The sequence below is a fragment of the Podarcis liolepis genome (assembly GCF_965112155.1).
Source record: "Podarcis liolepis genome assembly, chromosome: 12".
NCBI classification, from domain to species: Eukaryota; Metazoa; Chordata; class Lepidosauria; order Squamata; family Lacertidae; genus Podarcis; species Podarcis liolepis.
In genome coordinates, this window is record NC_139563.1 from 12,000,999 (window position 1) to 12,026,917 (window position 25,919).

Below are 25,919 nucleotides of genomic sequence, written 5' to 3' on the forward strand. Positions count from 1 at the left end.
TAGTACAGAGGACGCGATTTTGTAGTTAGGTTTTATCCCCACTTCTTTTGTGGGGGCAGTTCTCACACGGACACTTTACGGCTGTATCCTCTACTACTGAATGCACTACTGCTTAAAGGTTTTGTACATTTCTAGATGCTGATTTGCTGCTTCAAATTGCTCTTGGAAGATCTAACAGTAGCTTATTGCTAGTTCTCCTGGGTTGATTGAAGGAGACAGCTCAAACTGTTCGGGAGAAAGGTGTAACTAGTTCTGTTCCCTTGGGCAGAAACAATTAGGTGGCATCTCCTTTTTTCAGAAGGCTGTCGTGCAGTCCCTTACTCAATGCAAAGGTTGCTGCTACTTTTGTCTTCTCAGCCTGTGAACAAAGCAGATGGGAATTTACGTAGCAGTATCCATTAAAGCAGGAGTCATCTAGTTCATTGCTTACTCCTGAGCATCCAAGAGGTGAAAGGAGACATGGAAAAGGCAGCTAAAAGAGGAAAAATCTAAACTGAAAAATTGCAGTTGCTGCTAAGCATCTCCCAGAGAGGCTAAGCCAAATGCATCTGATCACTCAACTCCCAAGTACTGTTAGTTGCCATGAAGCTTATTGTATCTGTCTGCAAACTTACCAGTATTTAAAAAGCCATTTTCAGTTTGAGTGTAGGAATGAAGTATTTTACTGCTAAATCTCAGGGTGGAACTAAGCTACTTCTTTGAGTCACAGTTGCTTTCCACACATGGCCTTTTCCTGAGGTGGGCAGGTCACTTGCCTGCCGCTGCCTGCCTTCCTGTCCCCAAAGCCAGATCTCTGTAAGGTAGCCGTGCGTCCGGCTTTACAGAGGAGTTGTCTCTCTGTCAGAGGGCATCCTTTCTCTTTAATATTGCATAAGTCCACTTTAAAGAAAAAGAAGCATAAGGGTAGAGAGCCTTGAAATTGGCCAGTTAACATTTAGCATCTCAGACAGCAGACACAAAGGTCAGCAGATCACAATGTATTCTGTTCTATTTGAATTACAGTTATTTAATCTCAACAATTCATATACCACTAAATTGCGGTTGTCTCTAACCTAGTGTACAAGCAACTCTGCACAGAAAGGATAAAAATAAGTCAAAATATCAGAATTAAGGAGGTACAAGAGTGATCATAGGAAGGAGAAGTTCTCTTCTCTGCAAGGCCACCAGCTTTTGTTTTGCCTCTGAGTAAAACAGGCAGAAGAAGATAAAATAACAAGCAGGATTTGCCCAAAATATGGAAGGCTGCTCAGTCCCTTTCATCCTACATGACATTGGTCACTAGGACCATTTTTAATGATGGCAGTGGCTACCTGAAACTCCTGTGATTTATAAATATTTAGGGGATGGGTGGGCAGAGGGAGAATGCATTTTAAAAATATCGGTCTGGCATTCAGAATGCGACATGCTACCCCACTCTGCGCCCTGCATTTTAAAAGAGATGCTGGAAGGCTTAGCAGTAGTCCAATAGAAAAGCCAAGGGATTGATAACAGTTCGAATGGCAGCTCTGACGGCGATTACTTCTGCACTTTAGAGAAAGTCTCTTAGGAAGACAAGGCTGCAAGATCAAGATATTAAAGATTACTTTGGCAGTGATTGACAAGAGCACCCCACAGACATCGCCACAGGTAGGAATCCTTTTGGATCTAGAGGTGGCTGAAGCACCAAGTTTATTTAGGGACCTTTAATTTTATATTTTAAAAGAGAAAAAAATGTTTATGTCTACAAATGTGATCCACAAACCAAGTAAGCCAGAAGAATGCTTGGTCTTATTTATTTAATCTTAGTCTTAGAACCACCATTCACTGAGTGAAGCAGTAGAATGGTTCCAGTCCTTTAGACCAATATTAAAACAGCATAATAACCAAAACAACCATCAGAACAGAGAACAGAACTCAAGAAAATCCAGGTAATAAGGAAACTTTAGTTCAGCTTCAAGTCTGGCCTGTGGTCCATCTAGTTCAGTATTGTCAACACTGATTGGCAGTGGCTCTGCAGGGTTTCAGGAAGGAGCAAATGAAGGAGAAGCTTTCCCACAGCTCCACCTGGAAGCACAACGAACTGAACCAAGGATCTCTTGCATGCAAATGACTGAGCTACAGACCTCCCACAATTGACAAAAACCAAGTATGCAAAAACATGACAACAGTTTTTACAGTCCATGTGAACAACGGCTGTGCAGTCTAAAACTATGGAAGCTAGTGTATTTCCTTTTAAACCAGATGTGCTGGAGGAGACTCTTGAGAGTCCCATGGACTGCAAGAAGATCAAACCTACCCATTCTAAAGGAAATCAGCCCTGAGTGCTCACTGGAAGGACAGATCCTGAAGCTGAGGCTCCAATACTTTGGCCACCTCATGAGAAGAGAAGACTCCCTGGAAAAGACCCTGATGCTGGGAAAGATGGAGGGCAGAAGGAGAAGGGGAAGACAGAGGACGAGATGATCGGACAGTGTTCTTGAAGCTACCAACATGAGTTTGACCAAGCTGCGGGAGGCAGTGGAAGACAGGAGGGCCTGGCGTGCTCTGGTCCATGGGGTCACGAAGAGTCGGACATGACTAAACAACTAAACAACAAGAACAATATTACCTGAAAGTGGCTATCTAGAAATAAAAATCCATGAGAGAGAGAAATCCTATCGCCAAAACAACCCCCGTTTGTCTTTACTCACTGTTCCGTTCCGTTCTGAGAATAGTCCCTGTGTAGTCTTGGTAATCCAGACAAGGCTGACCACCTATTTTCACCTTATCTGTATCGAATTAGGTCCAAATTAATAATATTTTAGTCCATTTAAAAGTTTCCAATTCAATTTCTTTTTTTTTTTGGAGAGCCGATCGCTCTGGTGCACAAGCTCGGGGCTTCGTTTCTGGAGCCTAGCAATGGCGTCCCACTGCCAGCCTTTCTACCCCGTCACTCTCGTCTCCTCTAAAAAAGAGGATACCTGGCGACCGGGGGAACCGCTCGTCGGCAGCGCCGGGATCTTGGCCCCTGAATCTCCTTTCAGGGGATTGTTGGGGGGCTACGGTGCCCTTGTAGCACCCCCTTTTGCCTCACAGAAGCTGGTCTCCCTCTCTGGAGGGTAAACCCGCTTGCTTCCACCTCGCGATCCGACCGGAAGTCCTGATGCAGCTGATGAGAACTGGAATTGGAGAACATCTGGGTGGCCACAGGTTTCCCACAGCTGTAATTGACAGCACTGGGCTAGATGCACCAAGGAACTTAGTCTAAGGCAGCTTCGTATGTTCATAATGGGCATGCTTTCCTTCTTCAGAATAGCACAACTGTGAAGGTAGAGATAATTAGGAATGGCCAGTCAATTTGTTATGCACCAAGCTGCTAATGTGTCAATCTGTTCTGATGAATGAACCGTGCGAGGCCCCTGTCCTGTGTGAGACTAAGTGAGCAGAGCCATTTGAAATATAAGGCAGTCAAATACCATAGCAATTCAGCATGCCAAATAAGTAAAACAAAACTGGAAAAATCAAGTTTGTATTATAACTATGATTACCCTTTCGCCATTCAATACGGCTTCGTTTAATGGGCAGCTTATATGCATAAAAAGCATAGGATAACTGGGTATTAAAATAAAGATATTTCTCTTTGGGTGGAATAGGTCATAAAACTGATGATGAGTTTTATTCTGTCGGAGATATATCCCCCCCCCATGCTGCATTTGTGCCTCATCTGGAATGTGTTGGTTGGTTGTTTGGAGGCGGAAAGGATTTTGTGAAAGGGTTGTGGTTTTTTGTTTTGCAATGTTTCATTCAAATGTTACACATGAGATTACTTTGATAGATTGTGCCTTCTGCAAATGTTGCTCTTGACGTTCAGTTTTATTTCATATTAAGGAATATGATTTATTTTATCGGATTTATATATTGCTTTTATTCTATGATGGAACTCATGGAGCTGTATATCAGTTTCCCAGGTGGTCTCACATACAGTTACTGACCATACGTAGACCAGGTTAGCTTCAGCAAGCTTGCAGCGCCATGTCCCTTTGTGCTATACCCCGAGCCTGTATTTCTGTCAACCACATACAGTGGCATAAATTTTATAATCCTTGTGAATTATTATTTTTTTTAAAGCTATATATAAGAGGAAGCACATACTCTTCAGAAAAGTAACAATTGGTATTGTGTTTTGAAAGTAGCCATTGCAAATTTTGGGAGTGGAAGATTTCGGGCACCACGTGGTGGAACAGAGTCTCAAACAAGCTCTTCCAAGCCTACATTCCCAGCATGTTCACACTCCTCTCTCGGTGACGTCTATGCTGGCTTGATCATGGCTGCAGAATGGAAGATGGCAGGATCCCCAGGTCTGTTGGCAGACCAACTCTGTGTTACAAAGATGTTTGCAAATGAGAAGCCTGGCAGCATCAATCCTGCTGTGTGAAAATCCCTTGCAGACGAGCACAGTGCCTGGAGACAGACGGTCATGTCGTGGATCCACAGCAGTGGCCAGAGGAGGAGTGCAGAGGAAAGATACCCCATGGTGCATCTGTATCAGCAGAACCAGACGCCTTCATCTGCCCCAGCTGCAACAAAACATGTCTCTCCCGTATCTGTCTCTAAAGCCATAGCAGGTGCTGTAACTCTGGTTTGACTTCACTCCCAAAGGCACACTCCTCCATTGTCTTCCGAAACAGATGCCAGCTTACAACAAAAGATATTATTGTGGTCAGGCTGACTGAGCCATGCCTTTTGAGGCAGGGTTTTGAATCCCTGAGGTTGAAAACCTTTTAGGAACACAGGAAGCTGCCTTATACCGAGTCAGACAGTTGTTCCATCTAATTCTGTATTGCTCACACTGACCAGAAGCAGGTTTTCAGTATTTCAGAGAACAGTCTCTCCTCACTGAGCTATGGCCCTTCCCACTGATCTATCCCTAGCTATCTGACAAATTCCTTAATTCGTATCCAGACCCGATTCTTCCTATTGAAAGATAGAGACCAATAAGAATAAATCCTGATCCTAGTGCACCTATTGTTCTGGAAAACAAGTGAAAGTAATTCCTTTCTGATTTTAGTGTGCTACACATGTTTTCTGTATGACCCAAGTAATGCATTGTGCAGTGCAAGTTCTCTCTAGCCATGATAGCCTGTTATCATGCAAGCAAGAGGGCAGTATTGAACTAAGGACAAAACCGCTTGCTTCTCATAGACATCTGGTTGGCCATTGTGGGAACAAGCTGCTGGACTAGCTAGATGAGTCTTTGGTCTAATCCAGCAGGGCTCTTTACGTGTTCTTACAATGTTCTTTAAAGAGGAGTTTTCCTTCACTCAGATATTCACATTGGGTTTTCCTTCACTCAGATATTTCTCTTGGTGGTTCACATGGTTATTTCTATATGACAGCTCTTTAATTTGCATTCACACCTGTTCTGTTACTGAAATAGGTAAATCAAGAGGAATTTACCTTGGTCCTTGTACTATTTTACAAAATGTTTCTAAAGTAGGGCTTTCGCCCCACCCTTTATTACAGCACCACAACTCATTATAGAAAGAATAGCTGTGACATTTCTTGAGACCAAAGGAAAACACTGTGGTATCTACTCATTTCAGCTGAAAACAATGAACTGTAATTTTTTTGTTAAGTTTTTTTTCCCCAAATGAGACAAAGTAAGCTATTAAGGAGTAATTAAGCTCCACCTTCTGCCCACCTCCGAACATCCAGCAAGCTCATAGCTCCCCTTCATTTACCAGTGACAAATGTGTGGTTTTCAAGAATTAAAGAATTAAAAGTAAGAGAGAGCAAAACTAGAAATAAGCTTGCCTCTGAGGGCTGCTTCCCACAAGACTATTTTCCTGTATACATTGCTATTATTGGTTGCTGAAAACCACAGGAGTGGAGAATGCTTTTGTGCCTGAGTTCTGCTTTAGAGTTTCCCACAGGATAACCAACATGAGAGCAAGATGCTGGCTTAGGTAGGCCAGCAGGCGCTTCTTGCATCCTTACCATTTAAAGAACACATATTATTTAGGAAACATGCATGGCAAAACATTTGGGCTGCATGGTAAACTTGATGGGAATTCATTGCCAGTTGTGGCTTCCTGCTGCCTGTACACAAGTGAGAACAGACAAGTGTCTGCATTGCATGCTACAAAAGTGTGGTAACCTGTGTAGGAAATCTTCCTATGAAAACAGCAGTCACTTTTGTGGTACTAGCATAGGGACTAGCAAATTGTTGTGGCACAAGCTTTCATGGGACAAAGCCCACTGCATCAGATACATGGAGCATTTTCTCAAGTTGACAGGTGTATATGCACATAGCTGTGGGACTCTGCAATGTAGAGTAAAATATATATCTGCTTGCCAGCGTAGGATAGTGCATCATACATCTGGAGACGTGGACTCTATTTCATGAAAACTTTATGCCATAATAAATTTGCTAGTCTGCATGGTCCCACAAGGCTTTTAGTCTGTTGCAGCAAAACCAGCAAACACAGCTACCTTTCTGGAAACATTCTTGCATGAAGCTGCTTTCAGGGGTGTCTTGAGTGCATTTGGAGGCGGTTAGGAAGTTGGTCTAAATTGCCACCTGAGTACACCTTCAAACCCATCATAATATGGAACCAACTGGTAACCCTCCAACCTTTCTGAGAAGCTCAAGCTCAAAAAGATATACTGACTGTAAAGGTAAAGGGACCCCTGACCATTAGGTCCAGTCACGGATGACTCTGGGGTTGTGGTGGTCATCTTGCTTTATTGGCTGAGGGAGCTGGCGTACAGCTTCCGGATCATGTGGCCAGCATGACTAAGCTGCTTCTGGCGAACCAGAGCAGCGCACAGAAATGGCGTTTACCTTCCCGCTGGAGCGGTACCTGTTTATCTACTTGCACTTTGACGTGCTTTCAAACTGCTAGGTTGGCAGGAGATACTGACTGTAGCAATATCCTATTTGGTTATCCCCCATTGATAATGCACTACCCATAGCAGAGACTTAACTGAACTGTTAATGGTGAGTCTCCTGCCCACTCCCTCTGATATATAAGAGGCACACCCCTATATTGCAACAGTGATATTTTCTCACCTGCTCAACAGTTTATTTAAATCTATTTGTTATTTCAGCACTTTGAAAAGGAAAGACCTAGTGACTTGCTAGTCTCCCTCCCTCCCCCTTTCTCCTTCCTTGTAGCATTGATTTGTTGTCTTATTTAAATACAGAGTTCAGTATTCAGGTATGTAAGTGCAACATAAATAAAATGGCATACCCAGCAGAGCCAGAGGGGCTATCTCTTCCTGGGAGCTGAAATAATTTACGACAGGCTAAGGCAACAGCATAAATATTGTTGGGGGTTTATCACAACCAAAGACTATAAGCCGCATTTGGAGCCGGTGGGCTTGGGGAAGAGGAGAAAAGAGAGAAGGGGGAGAGACGGTGGGTGGGTTGTAAAATATCTAGCTAGCTAGATATCACAGAGAGAATTTGCAGAGCTAAGTTGGGGTGAAGCGAGCAGTTGTGCCTGTAAGTGGCTTGATTTCATCTTTGTGCAAGCCATTCACAAAAATTTCCTGTGGACTTGCTATTGGGAAGGAGTGGGAGAGAGGTTACTTTATCTTGGTGTTACAAAGCCCTGGAGGAAGAGGAGCAAAACCACATATGAGAAAGATGTTGGATTATTTGGGCATGATTTCCTAATGGAAAGGAGAAGGCATGCTGAGTGCAAGAGAGGATCCAGAAGCTTTTTGTGTGGTGGAAAGGCAGAGCATGGCTTTGATCTGATTTAAGAGTAAAAGGAGATCTCTTGTCATTTTTGCCACCATGTCAATGATGATATCAGCGCACCAAAAAGTGACCACTACTACCAGCACCACTTTTTCTTCAGCAGCCTCTGCCATCAGTAAACTGGTAGGTAACTGTTCTTCCATTGGTTTGCATGTTTCCAAGGCACTACATCCAGAAATGTCCCTGTTGAAACAAATAAATGTTGCAAAATAAATTCTATGTTCTCTGCAGTCTTAAGAATGCATATCCTGAATGCATGGGTGTTTCCTTTGGTCTGCATAGAGTAGTAGTAACCGAGTGCACGTTACACAGAGTTAAAACTTTTCTCTTTTTTTTGTTAAACTTGTGGGGTTTTTTGCCTTTGCATTTTTGCATTTGCTGATGTCTGTAGTGTTGCACAGGAAAATACAGCAGCAGTTTGGGATGGGTGGCGGAGGGGGGAGTGGGTGTGGTGGGCGTGAGAGAGAAAAGCCAGGGGAAAGGAACTTTGCTAGAGACACAGGAATTATTCAGAATTCAATTTGTGTTTAAGTGCATGCTAATAAGGTGGAGGACAGAGTAGGAGCTCAGAGCTCACAAGAACGTCATGGAATGAAGGAATACATTAATTTCTAGGCTGCAGTTGTTCTGTTTCAGCTCAGCTACAAATTACTATGGAAATTCATTTCCCCCCTCCCCCTTTTCTTTCCTTCCCCATTCTCTTTTTCTCTCTCCTCCCAAGGCTTTAAAACGAGGAGTCAGCTGAAATTTAGTGCATGATGTATAGAGGTGCGCTGAGCAACTGGAGAGGGGAGGTGGGGAGAGCAGGGAGAGATGAATTACTCAATTCATTTAAACTAACAACATCAACAGCCTTCTTTTTGTTGTAAAGCTCTGGATCAGCAATTTTGCTCTGTACTTCCGCAAGGCTGCTGCTGCTGCTGCTTTGGCGGGTGGGGAAATCATGCCTTTTAAACAGGCACACACCCTGGAAACAAAACCACAGAGAGGGGGCTTCTCATCCTTTGTGATACAGGAACATGCACACGTATGCAAGCACACACACCGTCGATTTGGGGCTCCTCTCTTCTCATGCAACATAGGTAAGGCAGAGAGGCATATATAGCTTTTCTTTGAAACCTCTGCTGTCTTCTCTAACAGCTCCGCCAGCAATTTAGCTCCTGGGTTTCTGAAGTCAATTACAGTCTTCCTTTCTCACCTGATAAATCATCAACCCAAACCTATTTGTTTGAGGCGCCAGCCCTAGCCTCCAGTCTGGAGGCTGCTAGGAAAAGATGTGAGGCGCACTCAGGACAGGAGGGCCCAGGGTCACATAGCAGGAAAGCAGCACCCAAGGACTGGCCAATCCATCAGAAGGCGGCACTGCGGTGAGTAGTCCTTTGGCCAAGTCCTAAATCACTTCACCAAACACCACTCCCCTGAACCTCAAGCCCAGCACCTTTATTGACTGCATCGCCACTTAATTAATATTGATTGCTCCTTTGGATCAGGCTAGGGGAGCACAGCCTTTGCCTTTAAACTGAAAGGTCACCCCCTCCATGCACCCTCCCTTGTGCTTCCCCTTTACATTTGGACACACAATTCCCATCTCTCTTTGCAGCAGGCTAAGCTGGAGGCCAGTACAAAGGAACTCTCCAGAGCTGCATTTGCTGCAGGGATATATTAATCCTTTCCTTACCTGCTGTTTCTGCGAGATGAACCCCCAGGGGCATATTTTTTTCTAAAAGCTTCCTTTGGCAAAGTAGTTCACAGCCAATAATTTGAAATTACACTGAGGTAGGCAGATAGATGATTTGACAAAAATCATTGCCAGTGTATTTGTGTCGCTGCAGTGCAGCCTAAAACGTGGTTATTGTCTCTCTTTACTCTAGTAATATCCCCTGCTATCAGCAGGTTTGCTTTATTACTCTTGCAGCTAATAAAATATTTTTCTATTGAAGGGGGAGAGGAGGGATTTCTTTCCCAGATCACTCTCCTGCTACCTGGTATAGATCTGAAAGTTCCTTACTTCCAGAAGTTGCATTTGTCACCTGCAGGTCTAACTGCAAAACAACCAAACCAAACCAAACCAAACCAAATCATTGGATTTAAAAATACAGTGGTACCTACGGTTAAAAACTTAATTCATTCTGGACGTCCGTTCTTAACCTGAAACTGTTCTTAACCTGAAGCACCACTTTAGCTAATGGGGCCTCCCTCTGACGCCGCATGATTACTGTTCTCATCCTGAAGCAAAGTTCTTAACCCGAGGTACTATTTCTGGGTTAGCGGAGTCTGTAACCTGAAGTGTCTGTAACCTGAAGCGTATGTAACCCGAGGTACCACTGTATTTTTAACCACCGTACTTCCCAAGTGAAACCTAGCAGGTAGGTTTGTCAGAGGCAAAAGTAGTGTGGGGAGGGGGCGCAGAGCATTTTCCAAGTTAATTACTCCCTTGTACACAGAGCTGATTCAAAGCTATTTCCTGTGGGCACATGGTTCACTCCTCACATGACTGTAGTTTTGGAATGCATATTACAACTTGCTTGTTGGAAATGTTGCCTTATGACAGAATGTATCTGCAAGTGGAAATTTCAAAAATTGATGAGGCATGTTTTAGCATTCAGCCCAGGAAAGCAAAGGTTTATAAAAAACACTGACTTTGTTTTAAGGAAGGTATGCATTTTGTTTGCTACCAAATGATGTGAGCTGCACTTTTGCAAGCAAACCACCTTAAACCACAACTGTTCATGATTATTAGCAAAGGGGGCGTTTGTACTGATTTATAGATTGGATTTATTCCCATCCTTTCAGAGCTAGGATGGTTTCCAAACAGGGAGTCATACAAAACATTAACATAACTTTTCAGCATTAAACATCAGTAAAAACAGAATAGGAGCAGAGATAAAAGGTGCAGCTTAAAAACCAAACACACATGATATTGAGTACCATTTACAGCGTGAGAGAACTGGATGGACTTTTGCCTGGCACCTAAAAGAGATGAAACCAGGTTGATAGGCTGAAGAGACACAGCTTAGGTGCCAACACAAAAAAGGTGCTACTTTTTGTAATTAGGTAAAGGGTAAAGGGACCCCTGACAGATAAGTCCAGTCGTAAACGACTCTGGGGTTGTGGTGCTCATCTCGCTTTACAGGCCGAGGGAGCCGGCGTTTGTCTGCTCCCCAGACAGTTTTTCCGGGTCATGTGGCCAGCATCTGGTGCCGCTTCTGGTGCAACAGAACACCGACACCAGAGCAGCACACGGAAATGGTGTTTACCTTCCAGCCAGAGCTGTACCTATTAATCTACTTGCACTTTTTGGCATGCTTTCAAACTGTTAGGTTGGCAGGAGCTCTGACCGAGCAACGGGAGCTCACCCCATCACAGGGATTCGAACCGCCGACCTTTTGATGGGCAAGTACTAGGCTCTATGGTTTAGACCACAGCACCACCCGCGTCCCACTTTTTGTAATTACCCACCCTCTAAAGGTGTCCCTAAAGGTGAGGACACAGAGCATCTGATGGTGCTCTCATTTGATGGACAGATTCATGATGACAGACTGCATATTTCATTTCTGTCAAATAAATCAATGGGAGCTATCCATTCTGTGGGAGGAACTAAACTGAGTGCATACAGAAACACAGTCAACTGAAGGCAAATTACTGCACTAGATAACTCTGGTCATTCATGCTGAGGGTAGGAGGAAGGTTTCCCCCCTTGTTGATTATATCCCCTTTATGTTGTTCCACATTATGTGGAAATGTGAAGCAGGTTCTAACCGTTAGAAAGTCAAGCCACAAATTAACAATGCATGACATGTGTGTAGTGCCTTAGATTGTTCAAAGCAATTTGTATACTTTCTCAGTAAGTCTTGCACCAGTCCTGTAAGCATTGATTCCATTATTGTGGGTTGCTGGGAAGGGGTGAGAGACTTCAGATTTGTCTGAGAGAGATAGCACCTTGTCTTAAGACCAGCTTGTGAGTTTGCTGGAGTGGTAGGGCTTCAGGAGTACTGCCTTCAGGTTACTAACTTCTGGATGCAAACAGAGAGCTTGTCTAATGTTTCAGTAAAGGCATCATTGCTGCAAATGCAAAATAAGTATTTCGCTTCTGTATGAAAAAGTAAAGGTGGATGCGCATGAAGAAAGGACAAAATTGACTGCCATCCCCACCGGAGACAGTGAATTCAGAGACACATGCTTTGCTTCTGCCACAATTGTTTTTCCCTGCTGCATTAATGTAAATTTCTCATAGGGAAGTCAATGAGAGCACTGATCTCTGTTGGAAATGGAGGTGGTAAGAACTGTGCAGGGCTCTGTACAAAAGGCGGAGAGCAACACAGAGACGGATTGTGTCTCTCAGCCCTTGTCGCACAGAACTTCTGTGTATATGCTCTCTACAGTGGAGGAGGGACACTGCACCAGGACGAATTGTGACCAAAAGACAAGCTAGTAGGCAGGCACTTCTTAAGAAAAGAAACAAATATTTCACCTCATGAGATTTTGAGTTGACGTTATATGCATTAGGCCATGCCTGGGTAATGTGCAGAAATGCTTTTTAATAATATTTGATGGCACATTTAATTATTTTGATGGTGATACGAGACCTGTCAAGGTATTATCTATTGCACAGCTGTGAACAACTATTGGATGTTATTTATCATTAGTAATTGTCATATTGGTCCCAGTGAACATGAGACACAAAATCATGTTGTTGTTTGCTTGTCTTTTATAAGACTTGCTTCTGGATGTAATGGAGTAGGATGATAAATTATTACGTGTGTGTTTGTGTGTGTGTGTGTGACTGGTTTCATTCAGCTTGTTTTGAGAAATCATTGTGTGTATTGAGAATAGATGTTCAGTTCTTAATATATTATGTACTTCCCCAACATATTATTTATCGATTAAAATGTGTTGCCATTGCTAGAATTTTGTACTGGCCAATGAGAAATAAGTAAAATAATATAGACCGGGAGCTAAACAAAATTAATTAAAATTTATTACATATTCAAATTATGCTGAAACAGAATTTAATTCTGTGATCTGTATGAATTATGCAAACGTGCATACTTTACATAATTGCATTAAATATGCATTATTCTCAAAGAGATACACGGAGCACTTTTGCTAGGCCCGTTGTGTTCATCATAAGAAATCATGCACGTGTACAATATGCACTTGCTTTTACCCATCAGCTTCTGAGACTTCACCAGACATTTGACCACACACTTTGAAATCTTTCCTTGTAGTCTTAAGGACTAGAAACTTTTAAAGGCTGAGAATGAGATTGTTAGGTTCCTGTGGTATGATCATGGAATATATATAGTCCTGGAAATAGATTTGAAGACCGATGTGAGCATTTGATATGGATGTCTGACTGGAGTACTGTACATTTAGTCACTACATAAAATATGCTTCAGAGCACCTGAACCGCATGGGGGAAAAGAGAATTCCAGTTCCATATAAAAAATTGCAGCAGAGAAAGAACCTCTCCCAACAGCAGACTGCGCCATTAGATAAAAAATAGCTCCATTGCTAGATGGAGGGAGAAAAATACGTCAATATTGATTTAGGGAGACAATTTGTGTAACTGACTGCAGCAAGTAGAGAAAGTCTTTCAGAAAAATGAACTTACTTTGCTAGCTTTCTTTGAAGTCTTCCCATCTGTTTGAAGAAGACAAGTCTACAAACTTGTTAAGTCAGGGATATAGGTTCAAAAAGGCTAGCTCCTCAGGAACGTAAGAATGGTTCTCCTTGGTCAAAGTGTCAATTTTGTCCAGTATCCCATTGTAAATGGTGACTCTCCCAGTACTTCTAGGATGAATCATAGAATCATAGAGTTGGAAGAGACCACAAGGACCATCGAGTCCAACCCCCTGCCAAGCAGGAAACAAATAGGTGGATGTCAATAGGTGGATCAAGAACACAGCCCCCTCCATTGTTTGCTGTTCAGCAGCTAATATTCCAAGGCACACATCTCTGAACTTGAAAAATAAAATATGAAGCTGCCTTATACAGAGCCATGCTAGTCCTTTCAGCTGTGTATGCCTTGTTCTGATTTTTTAATTTTTTTTTATTAGTTTACCAATATACCCCCAATAATAGCCAAATTATTTCACTTCCCAGCTGTTGTTTTCTCACATCATGGCTTGGGGCAGATTTGAATCTCAAAGTTTCTCAGAGGTCCTATCTCTCCATCCCTTACTTCGATGTATTGGAACAGGCAACAGTCCGCTAGAAACCATTCTGTCTCACTAGTAAAACATGCTGCAGATCTTTGCCATTTCCCCCTCAGCCTAGGAAAAGGTGGGCAGTTTTCAAAAGATTTGATACTCCCTTCCAACTCCCAGAATCTCTGCAGCATTCTTATCACAGCCCCCAAATTCTTTTCCTTCCAGCATGAGATGTATGGCCCAATTAAACTTTATCGTAGATTATATTCTGTCAGTAGCACACACAAATCTCAGTCCCTTTTTCCTTGTCTGTTGTTTTTAAACAGAGGTGAGGGGAATTACTCTCTCTTTCCAACACAGTCGTACTTGAGCTTCCCCTCCCCCTCCTTTCTTCATTTCAGATCACACACAGTTTCCATTTTTGCTTGCTAATAGCTATACTACTCCAATGTTCCTTCTTCACTTGTAAATAGCTTTTTATCTTATATTCTGGAGAGGGTTGCCGAATCATAAATATATAAAAGAAGTTTAGAATAAACAAACCACAGGCTTCCCTCTCCCCAACCGACTCTCACACCAAATAAAATCTTATCTCAGTTCAAACCTTTGATTCATGTAGCTGGTATATTTGGCAGTATGTTGTTGCAACCCTTTCCCATCACATGCCAGTATTTCAAAGCCAATGAAATATCCAATTAAACAAAGAGTCTCTGCTTCTTAATGGCGGCGTAGGACGGTTTTCGCTAGGCGAAGTGCTTTTGCACTCGGCGCCTCCCTTTCCATGCTAGAGTGAGAGCCAGGTACAGAGACGGACTGAGAGTGAAGTCTATTCCCCATCCCTGGGGGAAATTTGCAAGGATGATTTACCCTCTGCTATTCTTCTTTTTCATTTGTCAATGATCCCCCGCTGTTGTGGGAGCTGCCCCCATTAAGGCAGGTGGGACCGGAAGCCATAGCTTGTTCTGATTGACAACTCTCAAATAGGTCTTTCTTGGCCTATTATTCAAGGAAATTCCAAGGACTGAACCCTGCCCTTCATTCATGCCAAGCATGAGCTATAAGTTCTTTTAGTGAAGCTTCCAGATGTGTGTGTTTAGATTTGTTGCATTGCCCCCTCGTCCTACACATGTGTACTATAATGCCATCTATGTAAGGCTGGTGGGGGAAGCTGTAGTTTATGCAGCAATAATGCTTTCAGGGCTACCCATGCTATGCAACATCCTGCTCTCTCTGGCACCATGAAGGGAACAATACATGAAGGTAGGAATGGCTTCTGGATGATGCAGCAAGACTAGTATTCATATTTACAGCAGGGAAGGAGGTTCATTTCGGCTCTTCCTAAGGCAGAATTAGCACCATCTGAATAATGTTTCAGGCAGCTAAATATCTTGGGTTGACATTGAATACCTTCTAGCATAAGCAAAAGAGGGGGCGGGGACAATTGCTGCTACCTGGTTGGTGACAGGGTCTTTTCAGTGGTGGGTCCCCAGTTTTTTTATGCCCTCCCTGTTTACCCAGGCATCTGATGGCTGAAAGTTTCTGTCCCTGGAACAGAAATTATTAGCTCTGAGAGTGTGTGATTGCTTTTATATATTTTGTTGTTTCACTGCTATTCTGCTCTTTTTAAGACCGATGTTCTTGTTGATCGGGGAGGATGGTGTACACATTTCAGCAACACTTTTGAGCACAAGGTTTAGCCAGCCCCGCCCCACCAGTTTTGTTCCTTAAAGCATACAGAGTATGTTCCCAAGTGTTTCTTCATGCCTTTTTACTAGCTCAACAACATTTTCCCCCAAAGCATGAAATTGGGAGAGATGACTGTGGCTTGCGTTTTTGTCCTTCTCCCCACAAAGCAAGGATCAAACAGCTTGTGTTGCTTCTGGCTACATTGTATGAAGTTTTATATTGTAGGCATAGTTAGAATCACTTTTCAACTTGGCTCTGTCCGCCTATGAAGTGCAGTGGAAACTAATTTGGCTGCCATTACAGGGTCTCATTGGCTGTACCTTTCCAGCAGTCAGTTACAGAGGAGGAAGAATATAAAATTGGGGCAGTACAATTAATAAGCAATAAAAATGGAAAGCAATTGTGAATCATTTGTGCGGGATACTTCTGTAGAAAACGTGAAATTGTGTTTTCTGAGGCAAAAAGTTTCAGTACTTGCAAATGATGTACAGCTCCTATTAAAACTGTGGCTGCACAGTCTTGAATTATCCCGTTTTACATCCCAAACCATACTTTTTGTCTAGAAGGGATACAGATTATGCTCATTAACTGAGTGTCACAACTGGTTTCAAATTCATATTCAAATTTCCCCTTGACTGAGCCTAAGACTAGGCCCTGACTCCAGCTGCAGAAGCTGAGGCTGCCAGAGACCATCCAGAGTCCAGAGACCATCTTGGCTGTGAGTTCTGGAAGACCTGCTGCCTGCCTTGCAGGCCTTTCCCCAGCTGACCTGGGAGGGTAGGGCCCTGACTGACTCCAACTACAAAAAGCTGAGGGTGCAGGGCTTGAGCTAGGATAATGTTTAGGGGGTCTTGTTTTGCGGAGAGGTCTTGCTATCATCATTATTAATAATAATAATAATAATAATAATAATAATAATAATATTATCTTCTTATGATATTCTTATGGTTTATGTGGAAACTGTTCAGTTTGGTTGTGTACTTTTTGATGTTTATTGTTTATTTCCACTTTTGCTATGTTTGTAATTATGTAATTTTTTAAATAAGTTGTCAGGTACCTTGAACATGATTTAGCTTTGGAAAGGCGGAATACAAATAAAATGACTGATTGATCGATCGATAAGTGAATGATTATAATAATACTTCAACATTCATATGCTGTGTGTTTTACATATACAGATGTTTCACAGATGCTTATCTCAGTGATCCTTAATTCCACCCCCTCTGCATGGGACACTGTTTTCTCCATATTCACCAGCTTAGTGATACTGGTTTATGACAGGCATAGGCAAACTCGGCCCTCCAGATGTTTTGGGACTACAACTCCCATCATCCCTAGCTAACAGGACCAGTGGTCAGGGTTGATGGGAATTGTAGTCTCAAAACATCTGGAGGGCCGAGTTTTCCTATGCCTGGTTTATGAAGTCCTTAGCACAGGGAATCTCTTATCCAGAGACTTTTTGATGCATGGCTCACTCTTTTTGCCACCACATTACACTACCTCTGGTTTATTATGCAGTATATTTCTCTAGCTGAACGCTGAAATGAAAGGTAGCTATTCTTTCACACATGTGTGCATGCACCTATGTGCACATTAAAGTAGGGTCTAGATTGGTTAGAAAGATAGTGCCGTGGTGGTGGGCTAAGCCAATGAAAAACCAAACCTGTTCTCTGCTTTCCTGTTGAAATTCTGTTTCTGCATAAAGGTGTTCTAAAATGAAGCACTTTGCTCTCCTTCCCAGTCCTTCTTACACCCGATTTCCTGTGGAATTCTTAATGTGGCGTTTGTGCAGTGGAAATTGGAATGAAATCACAGAAGTCAGTGTTTCCGAACTATATTAAGGCTTTTGATTGAGGTGCTTGAAGTACATGGGTTCCCCTCCTTGTTTCTGCAGTGCTGTGCATAATGAGGCAGAGAGATCTCTGTGTATTGGAGAAGCGCAAACAGTGAATATAGCACTTATTCAGTCAACAATGATATGAAAACATTGTGTGTGTGAAATCTTGCTTATCTACTCATTCCTCAAGGATTCTTGCTATCCATTTTGAAAGCATGCAGGCTAAGCACAGAACCATCATGAAAACCCATGTGATATTACTACCAGCAACACAGTGTCATGCAATAAATATAAAATGCTAAGAATTAAAAAACTGCAGTCATTCATTTCTTTTGCAACTATTGGCTGGAGCGCTTGAAGGCATGAGGTTTCTTTCTTGATGAGTGTAGGTGGAATATTGCTTACATATCTCTTTTTTATGTCTTAGAAAGATCAAGGAATGGAGACATATAATGTGTGCGTGTATTGCACACTCAGAGTTCTTAGCAAGGCATAACTTTCTCTACCATGGCACAGACGTCCAGGGAAATAGTTGCCAATTCCTCAGCATTGCATGTCTGCCCAGTGCAGAAATGTTGTGGGTGGGTTTTTTGTTTTTGTTTATTTTTGGGAGGGGGGAGTGAGTCCCGGGTCTTTTGTGCCAGCTGCTAGGTCTTGCTTCCACCATTTTTAAAATCACAAATGATCAGGGTTCATTGCAAATTTCTTTTGAGGATGCATAGCTGATCAAGGATCCAAAGCACAGACCAACTGAATAATTGTTGCTGTGGAGATGGAGAGAAGGTAAACCTGGTTGTGACAATGCAAATGCCATAAGCCAAGGGTGATAAACCTTTTTGGAGCGAAGGGCCACATTACTCCAGTGGAAAGCTGTTGAGGGCCACATTCCAGTAGTTGGTGTGTTCAGATCCACACACACAGTTACACACACACACATGCACAAAGCTATTTACCATAGAAAGAGAGGCATATATTTAATTCTTAGTAACCCTACTTGAGTTTTACCTTCCATTCCCTTCATAGACTTTTTAAAAAGGCACACATGTATATTCTCCAACATCTTTATCTGTCTTTACTGAGTAAAAAGTGGGGAAGTCTCAGTAATCCCAGCTGAAGAACATGAATAAGGTCAATGCACAGCAGAACTGCAAGTCTTATCCTTGCAGCTATGGAAATCCTCAAACGTCAGAATGCAATTGTATTCTAAAAATTGCATGCATACAATTACAAGCTGTGTAGACTACTTCCTGCAAGAAACACAAGCCTGTTGAAGCATTTCCCGCCTCTGCTTAAAGTTTTTGTAGAGAAAGGAGCTGCAATTACACTTTTTGTACAACATCAAAACCTTTAGTCTCTGCTGAGCAGCTGATGGGACCCAGAGGACTGGATGAAATCTTGACTGTTGGCAGGTGTGCCTTGGGGGTTATGCACTCCTCTTATAGGCCATCAAAGATTAGTGATGGAGCAATATGACAGACAGCTGGAGGAAGGCAAAAGGAACTAAGCTTGCTGCTAGAAAGTTATCAGCCTGCCTGCTTTGGCAACAGATCTCCATTATGGCTATCCCAATTTTCCAAATGAGGAAATGAAACCTTCAGTGAATACCAGTGATTGTGCACCTCAGACTGATAAGATGGAAGTGACTTCTTCATTCAGTAATAATAAAAAATCCATCTCCATGCTTCCTGGTCCAACCAAGCCTGCAAAAAAGCTTTGAACACATGTCCCCAGTCATGGCATCTATTTCTTTAATATTTTATTTACCATAATTCTATGGCTGTCCATTAACATATGTTCTCTGGGAGGCGTACAGAACAAAAAAAATTAAAATACAGTAATAAAATAGAATGCAGTCTAAAACTTTTTCTATCTAGAACCAGAAAATTAAAAACAGTGATAAAACTCATGATCTAAAATGAAGGAAAACTCAACCTTGAAATAAACTCAGCCTTGAAATATGTTCTAAAGGCTTTTGAAAGGCCTTGGTGAACGGGAAGGTCATCACCTGGTGCTGATATGACCATAGAGAAGGTACACAGAAGAGCCTTTCCAGAGAGGTGATTCTGTAGCTGGGGTGACACCACTGAGAAGGCCCTCTGCCTTGTAACTACCCATTTCACTTCACTTAGCAGAGGCATATAGAGCTGGGTTTATGAAAAGGATCTTTATGTCTGTCTGTCTGTGTATGTATATAGGGAAGGAAGAGATCTTTCATACTAGGCCAAAGTTGTTAAGGGGACTCAGCTGTGTAGCCAGTTCCTGTCATAAGCACTGTTTGAAGATAGTGGTGATCAGTTATTTGGCAGTGACTTCAAGTCTGGCTTGGATTGGCTTGGATCTTTCTTTGCAGCATGGCTAGAACTCACATTGCTCTGCAAAGGAAAAATGACATCATGGCTTGTTGGAAGTCAGAGAACTCCCTATCTCTGAGTTAAGGACTTTAAAGCACTTTAAATCGAGTCATCCAACACACTGGGGCTGCCTATGCACCATGCAAAGGACTTTAAAAACACATCTCTTTCAAGAATCTGGGAGCTGTAGTTTGCCGCTCACAGAGTTGCAGTTCTCAGCACCCTTAAGAAGCTATACTTCTCAGAATTCTTTTGGTGTGGGGGAAATGTGCCATAACCGTATGGGGTGTACACAGCCTGAAAGTCTGTGCTGCTAATAATGGAGTAGTGTGGTATAATCCAGATTGCCCTACTACCTTCTGCATAAAAGTTGCTTCTGCTCCAGGAACAGGTCAGGAAAATATAGTTGCTTAATAGCATTTCATGATTATATTATAATTTTTATGAACAAGCGTTCCAGTATTTCATCAGTCTCTAATTAATGAGCCTTATGACACCAGTACAGTCATACCTTGGTTCTCAAACAGCTTAGTTGCCGAACTAAGTGTTCCGGTTTGCAAATGTTTTTCGGATGCCGAACAGCCAACACAGCTTCTGCTTGACTGCAGGAAGCTCCTGCAGACAATAGGAAGCCACGCCTTGGTTTTCTAATGGTTTTGGGAGTCGAATGGACTCCCGGAACAATATTAAGTTCAAGAACCAAGGTACCACTGTAATTGTTAATTGGCCTGGAGGGAGGACAATTATTATTTTTTAATGTTTTAATAAAGTATATTTCTTGTAATCAAGCACCGATGTACCAAACTTTGTACAATGGTTGTCATTAACTGTTATGGAACAATTTTTAAAAGGACGCATAAATATGCAGTCATGTTTTATTTATGGAAAGGGGGCTCTTAGCCCTACTAAATATCATATTTTTTTATTTCTGTTAAAAATAAAAGGTTTAATTATACAAAACAAACATTCCTAATGCATAAAAATATATAGTAGTTCTTTGGCATTTAGAAAGCCCATTATGGTGCCCACAAAGAGTCTGCTTTTGTTGTTTTTTGAGTGCTTATCTTTTCAAATGAATATTTGATCATGCAAAACAAAGGAACCTAAGGGATATTAAGAATGATTACATGGACACACCAATCATTATTAGACATTGTAGAAGACCTCTTTGTTGACCTCACATCCTCGTATCTCAGTTTTGAATATTTAATTTTTTGTAATTCAGTGATAGGTTATGAAAAAGAGGCTGTTAAGGCAATATAAGAAAAATAACATAGAGATGTTTAATTATTAAGAGCCTGCTTTTTTGTAGCCATGCACACACTACATTTATAAAGGAAATGCGCAAATTAAAGTTTGTATATATTCTACAGTATCATAAATGATATTTAATTTCAATGGTTTTAAGTGCTGCTAGTTGTTGCTGAATTGTGCTACAAATTAGACTAACCCCACCCCCACCCCAAAATAAAACACCCTAGCACAAATTGGTTAAACAACTCCTTTCCTGATTTCTTCATCCTTCCGGGCCCACTAATGTGGCAGCCTGCCTGTAGCCTTGGGCAGGCCAAACTGCACTGACTGCCTCTGCCCCAGCTGCCACATATACAGTCAGCTTGCAATTTAGCCATTTTTAACTTGCTTGAATTCAACTTTAGGTGTCTGGCCAAAAAAATAAAAGGGTGCGAGCACCCGGGGGGCAGCTGCACTACCCATGGAAGAACATTTGAAGGCACAGGGAGAGAGTGTGTTTTGAGTATGTGCGCTATCCCTGGGATGTGTGTAAGTTGAGAATTACCAGTACAACATAACACCTACAGGAATACAGGTACACACTCAGTGATTCCCTTCCTGCAGATGTCTGTGGCATGCATGCAGATGGCAGGGGGTTGAGCTAATCAAGAATGTGTGATGCCAGTGGGTGGGATTAGACAGTGCTGCTCATGCATTGATAGGGCACATGTGTGGTTTGCCAGAATAGGGATTGTTCCATTGTCTGATTAAGCATCTTCATGATAGGTTCATATGTACATACTTCATATGTAAAGTTATTTAATCTCAACAATTCATATACTGCTAAATTGTGGTCATCTTTAACCTAGTGTAACTGTGCAACTCTGCACAGTAAGGATAAAAATCAGTCAAAATATCAGAATTAAGGAGGTACAAGGGTGTTCATGGGAAGGAGAAGTTCTCTTCTCTGCAAGGCCACCAGCTTTTATTTTGAGTAAAACAGGCAGAAGAAGATAAAATAACAAGCAGGATTTGCCCAAAATATGGAAGGCTGCTTAGTTCCTTCGGTCCTACATGGCACTGGTCACTCAGACCATTTTTAAAGATGACAGTGGCTGCCTGAAACTCCTGTGATTTATAAAAATTGGGGGGGGGCAGAGGAAGAATGTATTTTAAAAATATCAGTCTGGCATTCAGAATGCCACATGCTACGCCACTCTAACCCAAGGTGTTTGTAACCTGAAGTACCACTGTATAGTGAGTAGCTATAAACCACATTGATATGAATAAATCTTACTTCCTCAGACTTTTCTTGTTGTTGTATGTATGCAAGCTTTTCTGCCTAAGCTATGTACCATATTCTTTCAGGCCATTCCCAAATTGTCAGCCCTTTGGCATCCTTCCAAAATTTCACAATTTCCCTCTTGGTGGAAGCTAGAAATGTTTAAAATCAAAGTCTTTGTGTACCAAGCTGTCACTAGGAGAGATAAGTAGTGAAAGTGTAGCCAATGTCTGTGTGGCTTTAATGTTCTGTTTAGTTATACCCGATGTAATTTGAAAAATGTGTTTCCCAAGAGTTCCCAGCCTTGTCACGTTGCCATATGTGGCTTCCAATGTAGTTGTCACACTAAGATAGTCTAGTATTAAATGCCTTGCATTCACACTCACTAAAGATTAAAAGGCAGAGTAATTTTGACTGAATAATAAAACACATAAAATAAAAGTTTTTTTTTTAAAAAAACAAAACCTCAAATGGGTCCTGCAATTAGCAGTACCTCTGAGCATGTATAGCAACACCTTGGGGAAGGAGGTTTTTGGTGCTCATAATTCCTCTAACAAACAAGGTAAGGAAGCTCTGCCATCTGCCAGCATGCGAAAAAAAGCCTGTAATCTGGTGATTGGGGGTTGGACAGCTGGTTGGAGTTGGATGCCTGAGATGGTCAGAAAGCTGGGGGAAACCAGAATTGTATTCTGCAACCTCCCAAAGTTACCTAGTGTAGGAAATACTGGAGTTAAAAAGCAGTTTGTATTGATTGTCTTGCATGTTCTCGGCTTCATGGAGTGGGACACCATTGGATATATTGGGTAAGGGAAGATGGGTGGCTGTAGACAGACAACATTAATGCTTTATAAAGCTGTTCCCTGCAAGTGGTCCCCAGCTTTTAATATTCATTCTTCTGGTCACAGCCTGCCTATGATCTTTCCTTATAGTGATGAAGTTGACAAGATGCTTTAAAATTGCCCTTCCTTCTCTGTAGAGCTGAAACGGACCTTTCAAGGTTTGCTGTCCACCTAGAGTGGGGGTAGCTTGTCTGATTTCTCAGTGGAGCGATTCGCATTTCCCTGCTAAAAATGCTTCCATTTCACAGCTCCTCTTTTTAGCTAGAGATAATATGCAATAAATGCTGAACTTTTCATGACTGGTGGCTGGGTATACAAACGTTGCACAAGCTTGTGGGAGGAGATGCACACAACCACACAGATGATATTAGGAAAAGTCCTATGGAAATAGACCAGGGTTGGGGAACCCCTGGTCTTTCAGGTAATGTTGAACTCAGTAGTCCCTGGCTATGAGATGTGCTTGCTGATGGTGATGGGTGTTGGAGCCCAATAACACCTAGAGCAGGCTTCCTCAAATTCGGCCCTCCAAATGTTTTTGGCCTACAACTCCCATCATCCCTAGCTAACAGGACCAGTGGTCAGGGATGATAGGAGTTGTAGTCTCAAAACATCTGGAGGGCCGAGTTTGAGGAAGCCTGATCTAGAGGGCCGTCCATGGAAGATGGATATATATATATATATATATATATATATATATATATATGCTTTCGTAGATATATATATATATATATATATATATATATATATATATATATATATATACATATATATATATATGTATGTATATATATAGACACACACACACACTTCCTTTCCCCAATAATAATGAGGTTTTTGGGGGGAGGGAGTGTGAGAGATATGAAGATATTCCTCTTAAAAGGAACTTGAAAGTCTTCACTTGGACAGAGCAGCTCTTTCCCCAAGAGTTCACATCAGATATCTGCATGCAACTCCTTAAACATGCATCTTCTATCAAATACTTACATTTTTATATCCACAGGAGGCTTGCAGTGGTGGTTAGCATAATTGACAAAAGAAGATTCGGCTCAATGGGTGGGATGGTGGAAGGAGAACAAGTGTATATGCCAGTAGTCATTGACCATCTTAGTTATGGATCCATATTTAGCAGAAGTTTAACTCTTAATTATTGTGAAATCACTGCAAACAATAATGTTCCTTCCTGAACTGCTTGTGAGTTTTCTTTGTGGTATCTGACTGGACACTTATTAGAGACAGAATTCTGGCTGGATGGACCTTTGCTATAAAGCCGGTCTGGGAATTTTGAATTTTATTGAAGCTTAGGTTTCAGCACTTCACACAGTTATATAAGCATCAAGTTTAATGAGTTCAGTTAGGTCTGAAGCACATATATCTGGAAGCAGAATTACTGTATTCTGCAGCCCATTCTTTCTGGTCTTTTTCCAGTCTGATTTTCATGCTAGTTCAGATTGCTAGGAAGGAAATGAGGAACCACAGGGCATATCTCATGCATCCAGCATCCAAGGCACTAATGAGTAGCATGGAATTGCTTCCAATTTCTTTCTCCATCACTCCCTCCTCTCCCTTGCTTGGTTAGGAAATATTTAATTCCTGCCATCTGGAAAAAAAATGTGTGGGGGAAGAAGCTGTTAAATAGATTGGGAGCTGAGGGGCTGCACGAAAAAAGGGTCATTCCAGAAATTTATAAATGGAAGCTTTCTTTGGAGATGGGAGGGGTCCAGTCAGGGGAGACAGCACACTCCCCACTATATCACTCACTCACAAGTAAGCATGCCAAGCTTCAAAACAGAAGAGCAACCATAACTGTGTTTACTGTTTCCGTAACATTTTTTTCCTGCACACATTACCCAAACCAGCTGCATATGTGTCAGTTTCCTGGATTCAGGCCTTTAATGTCTGTTATCAGTTGGAAAACAGAACACATTGCCTTAAAAAACACACATAATATATAGCGTAAAAAAACTGAGGCTTGGCTCCAAATATTCTGCTGTGCAAATGGGGAGTCAAACAGAAGCTGGGGGTTTGCAGACTTCCTTCTCTGTTTGTCTCCAAATAAGAGTTGAGGGAACTGCCAGCACAGGACTGCAGGTAGGGGAAAATAACACATGTACACCTGTCGCATATGAGTGGAAGAATCTTCTATTTACTTAGTGGGATCTTGGATCTAAGCATAAGGGTGTAGTCTGGGGAATAAATCCTATTGAACTGAATGGGACTTACGCTTAGGACTGCATTGTGAATCTGTTAGTCACCTTTCTATTCGAGCTAAGTGTTCCCTAATATTTGTTAGATGAAAGCCCTAACTTCCAAATGCCGCCAGACAGAGACTCACAATGTAGCGATTTACATCAGGCATAGAAGCATATTTTGGAAATAAGCAGTAATAATAAGTTTACCCCAGGTTCAGAAACAGTGGGAAAATATTTCAAGCACATAGGACACTGTTACTGACATTGAAGTGATCATTCTTGAACAGAAGACCTTCAGAGGGAGACTTTAGCATGAAACTGCTGAATTATAAGATAAAGTTCACCAATGCCAGGTGGTTTGTGTTACTATCACCAGTGGTTTTTTGAATCATTACAGTAATTATATTACATAGATTTTTCTCTGGCTCTAACATTTGTTAGACTTTAAGGGTCCTCAAACACCTTGGTGGATTTTGCTGCCACAAAATTGGTTATCTCACTGGAAAGTGTTACTGATGCTGCTTAATTAATTGTTTTAAAACATATATAATCAGTGTACATAAAGCTTTAAAAATTATCAATAATACACAGGGGGAATCAGAAAATAGTAAGAACAAGTATACA

At 41.8% G+C, this 25,919-nt stretch overlaps 1 protein-coding gene across 3 annotated transcripts in view; it reads left to right on the top strand.

Moving 5' to 3' along the window:
- DPP6 (dipeptidyl peptidase like 6) overlaps positions 1-25,919 on the top strand; it is a 497,800-nt gene that overhangs the window by 92,451 nt on the left and 379,430 nt on the right. Inside the window, exon 1 of one of the 3 annotated variants that reach the window (XM_083466764.1) lies at positions 7,609-7,849. The exons of the other annotated variants lie outside the window; for them this stretch is intronic. Coding sequence (XP_083322890.1) covers positions 7,763-7,849 — 87 coding nt within the window. The 5' untranslated portion in view covers positions 7,609-7,762. Of the gene's footprint in view, positions 1-7,608; positions 7,850-25,919 lie in introns of those variants that run through there. 3 annotated transcript variants of the gene reach the window in all.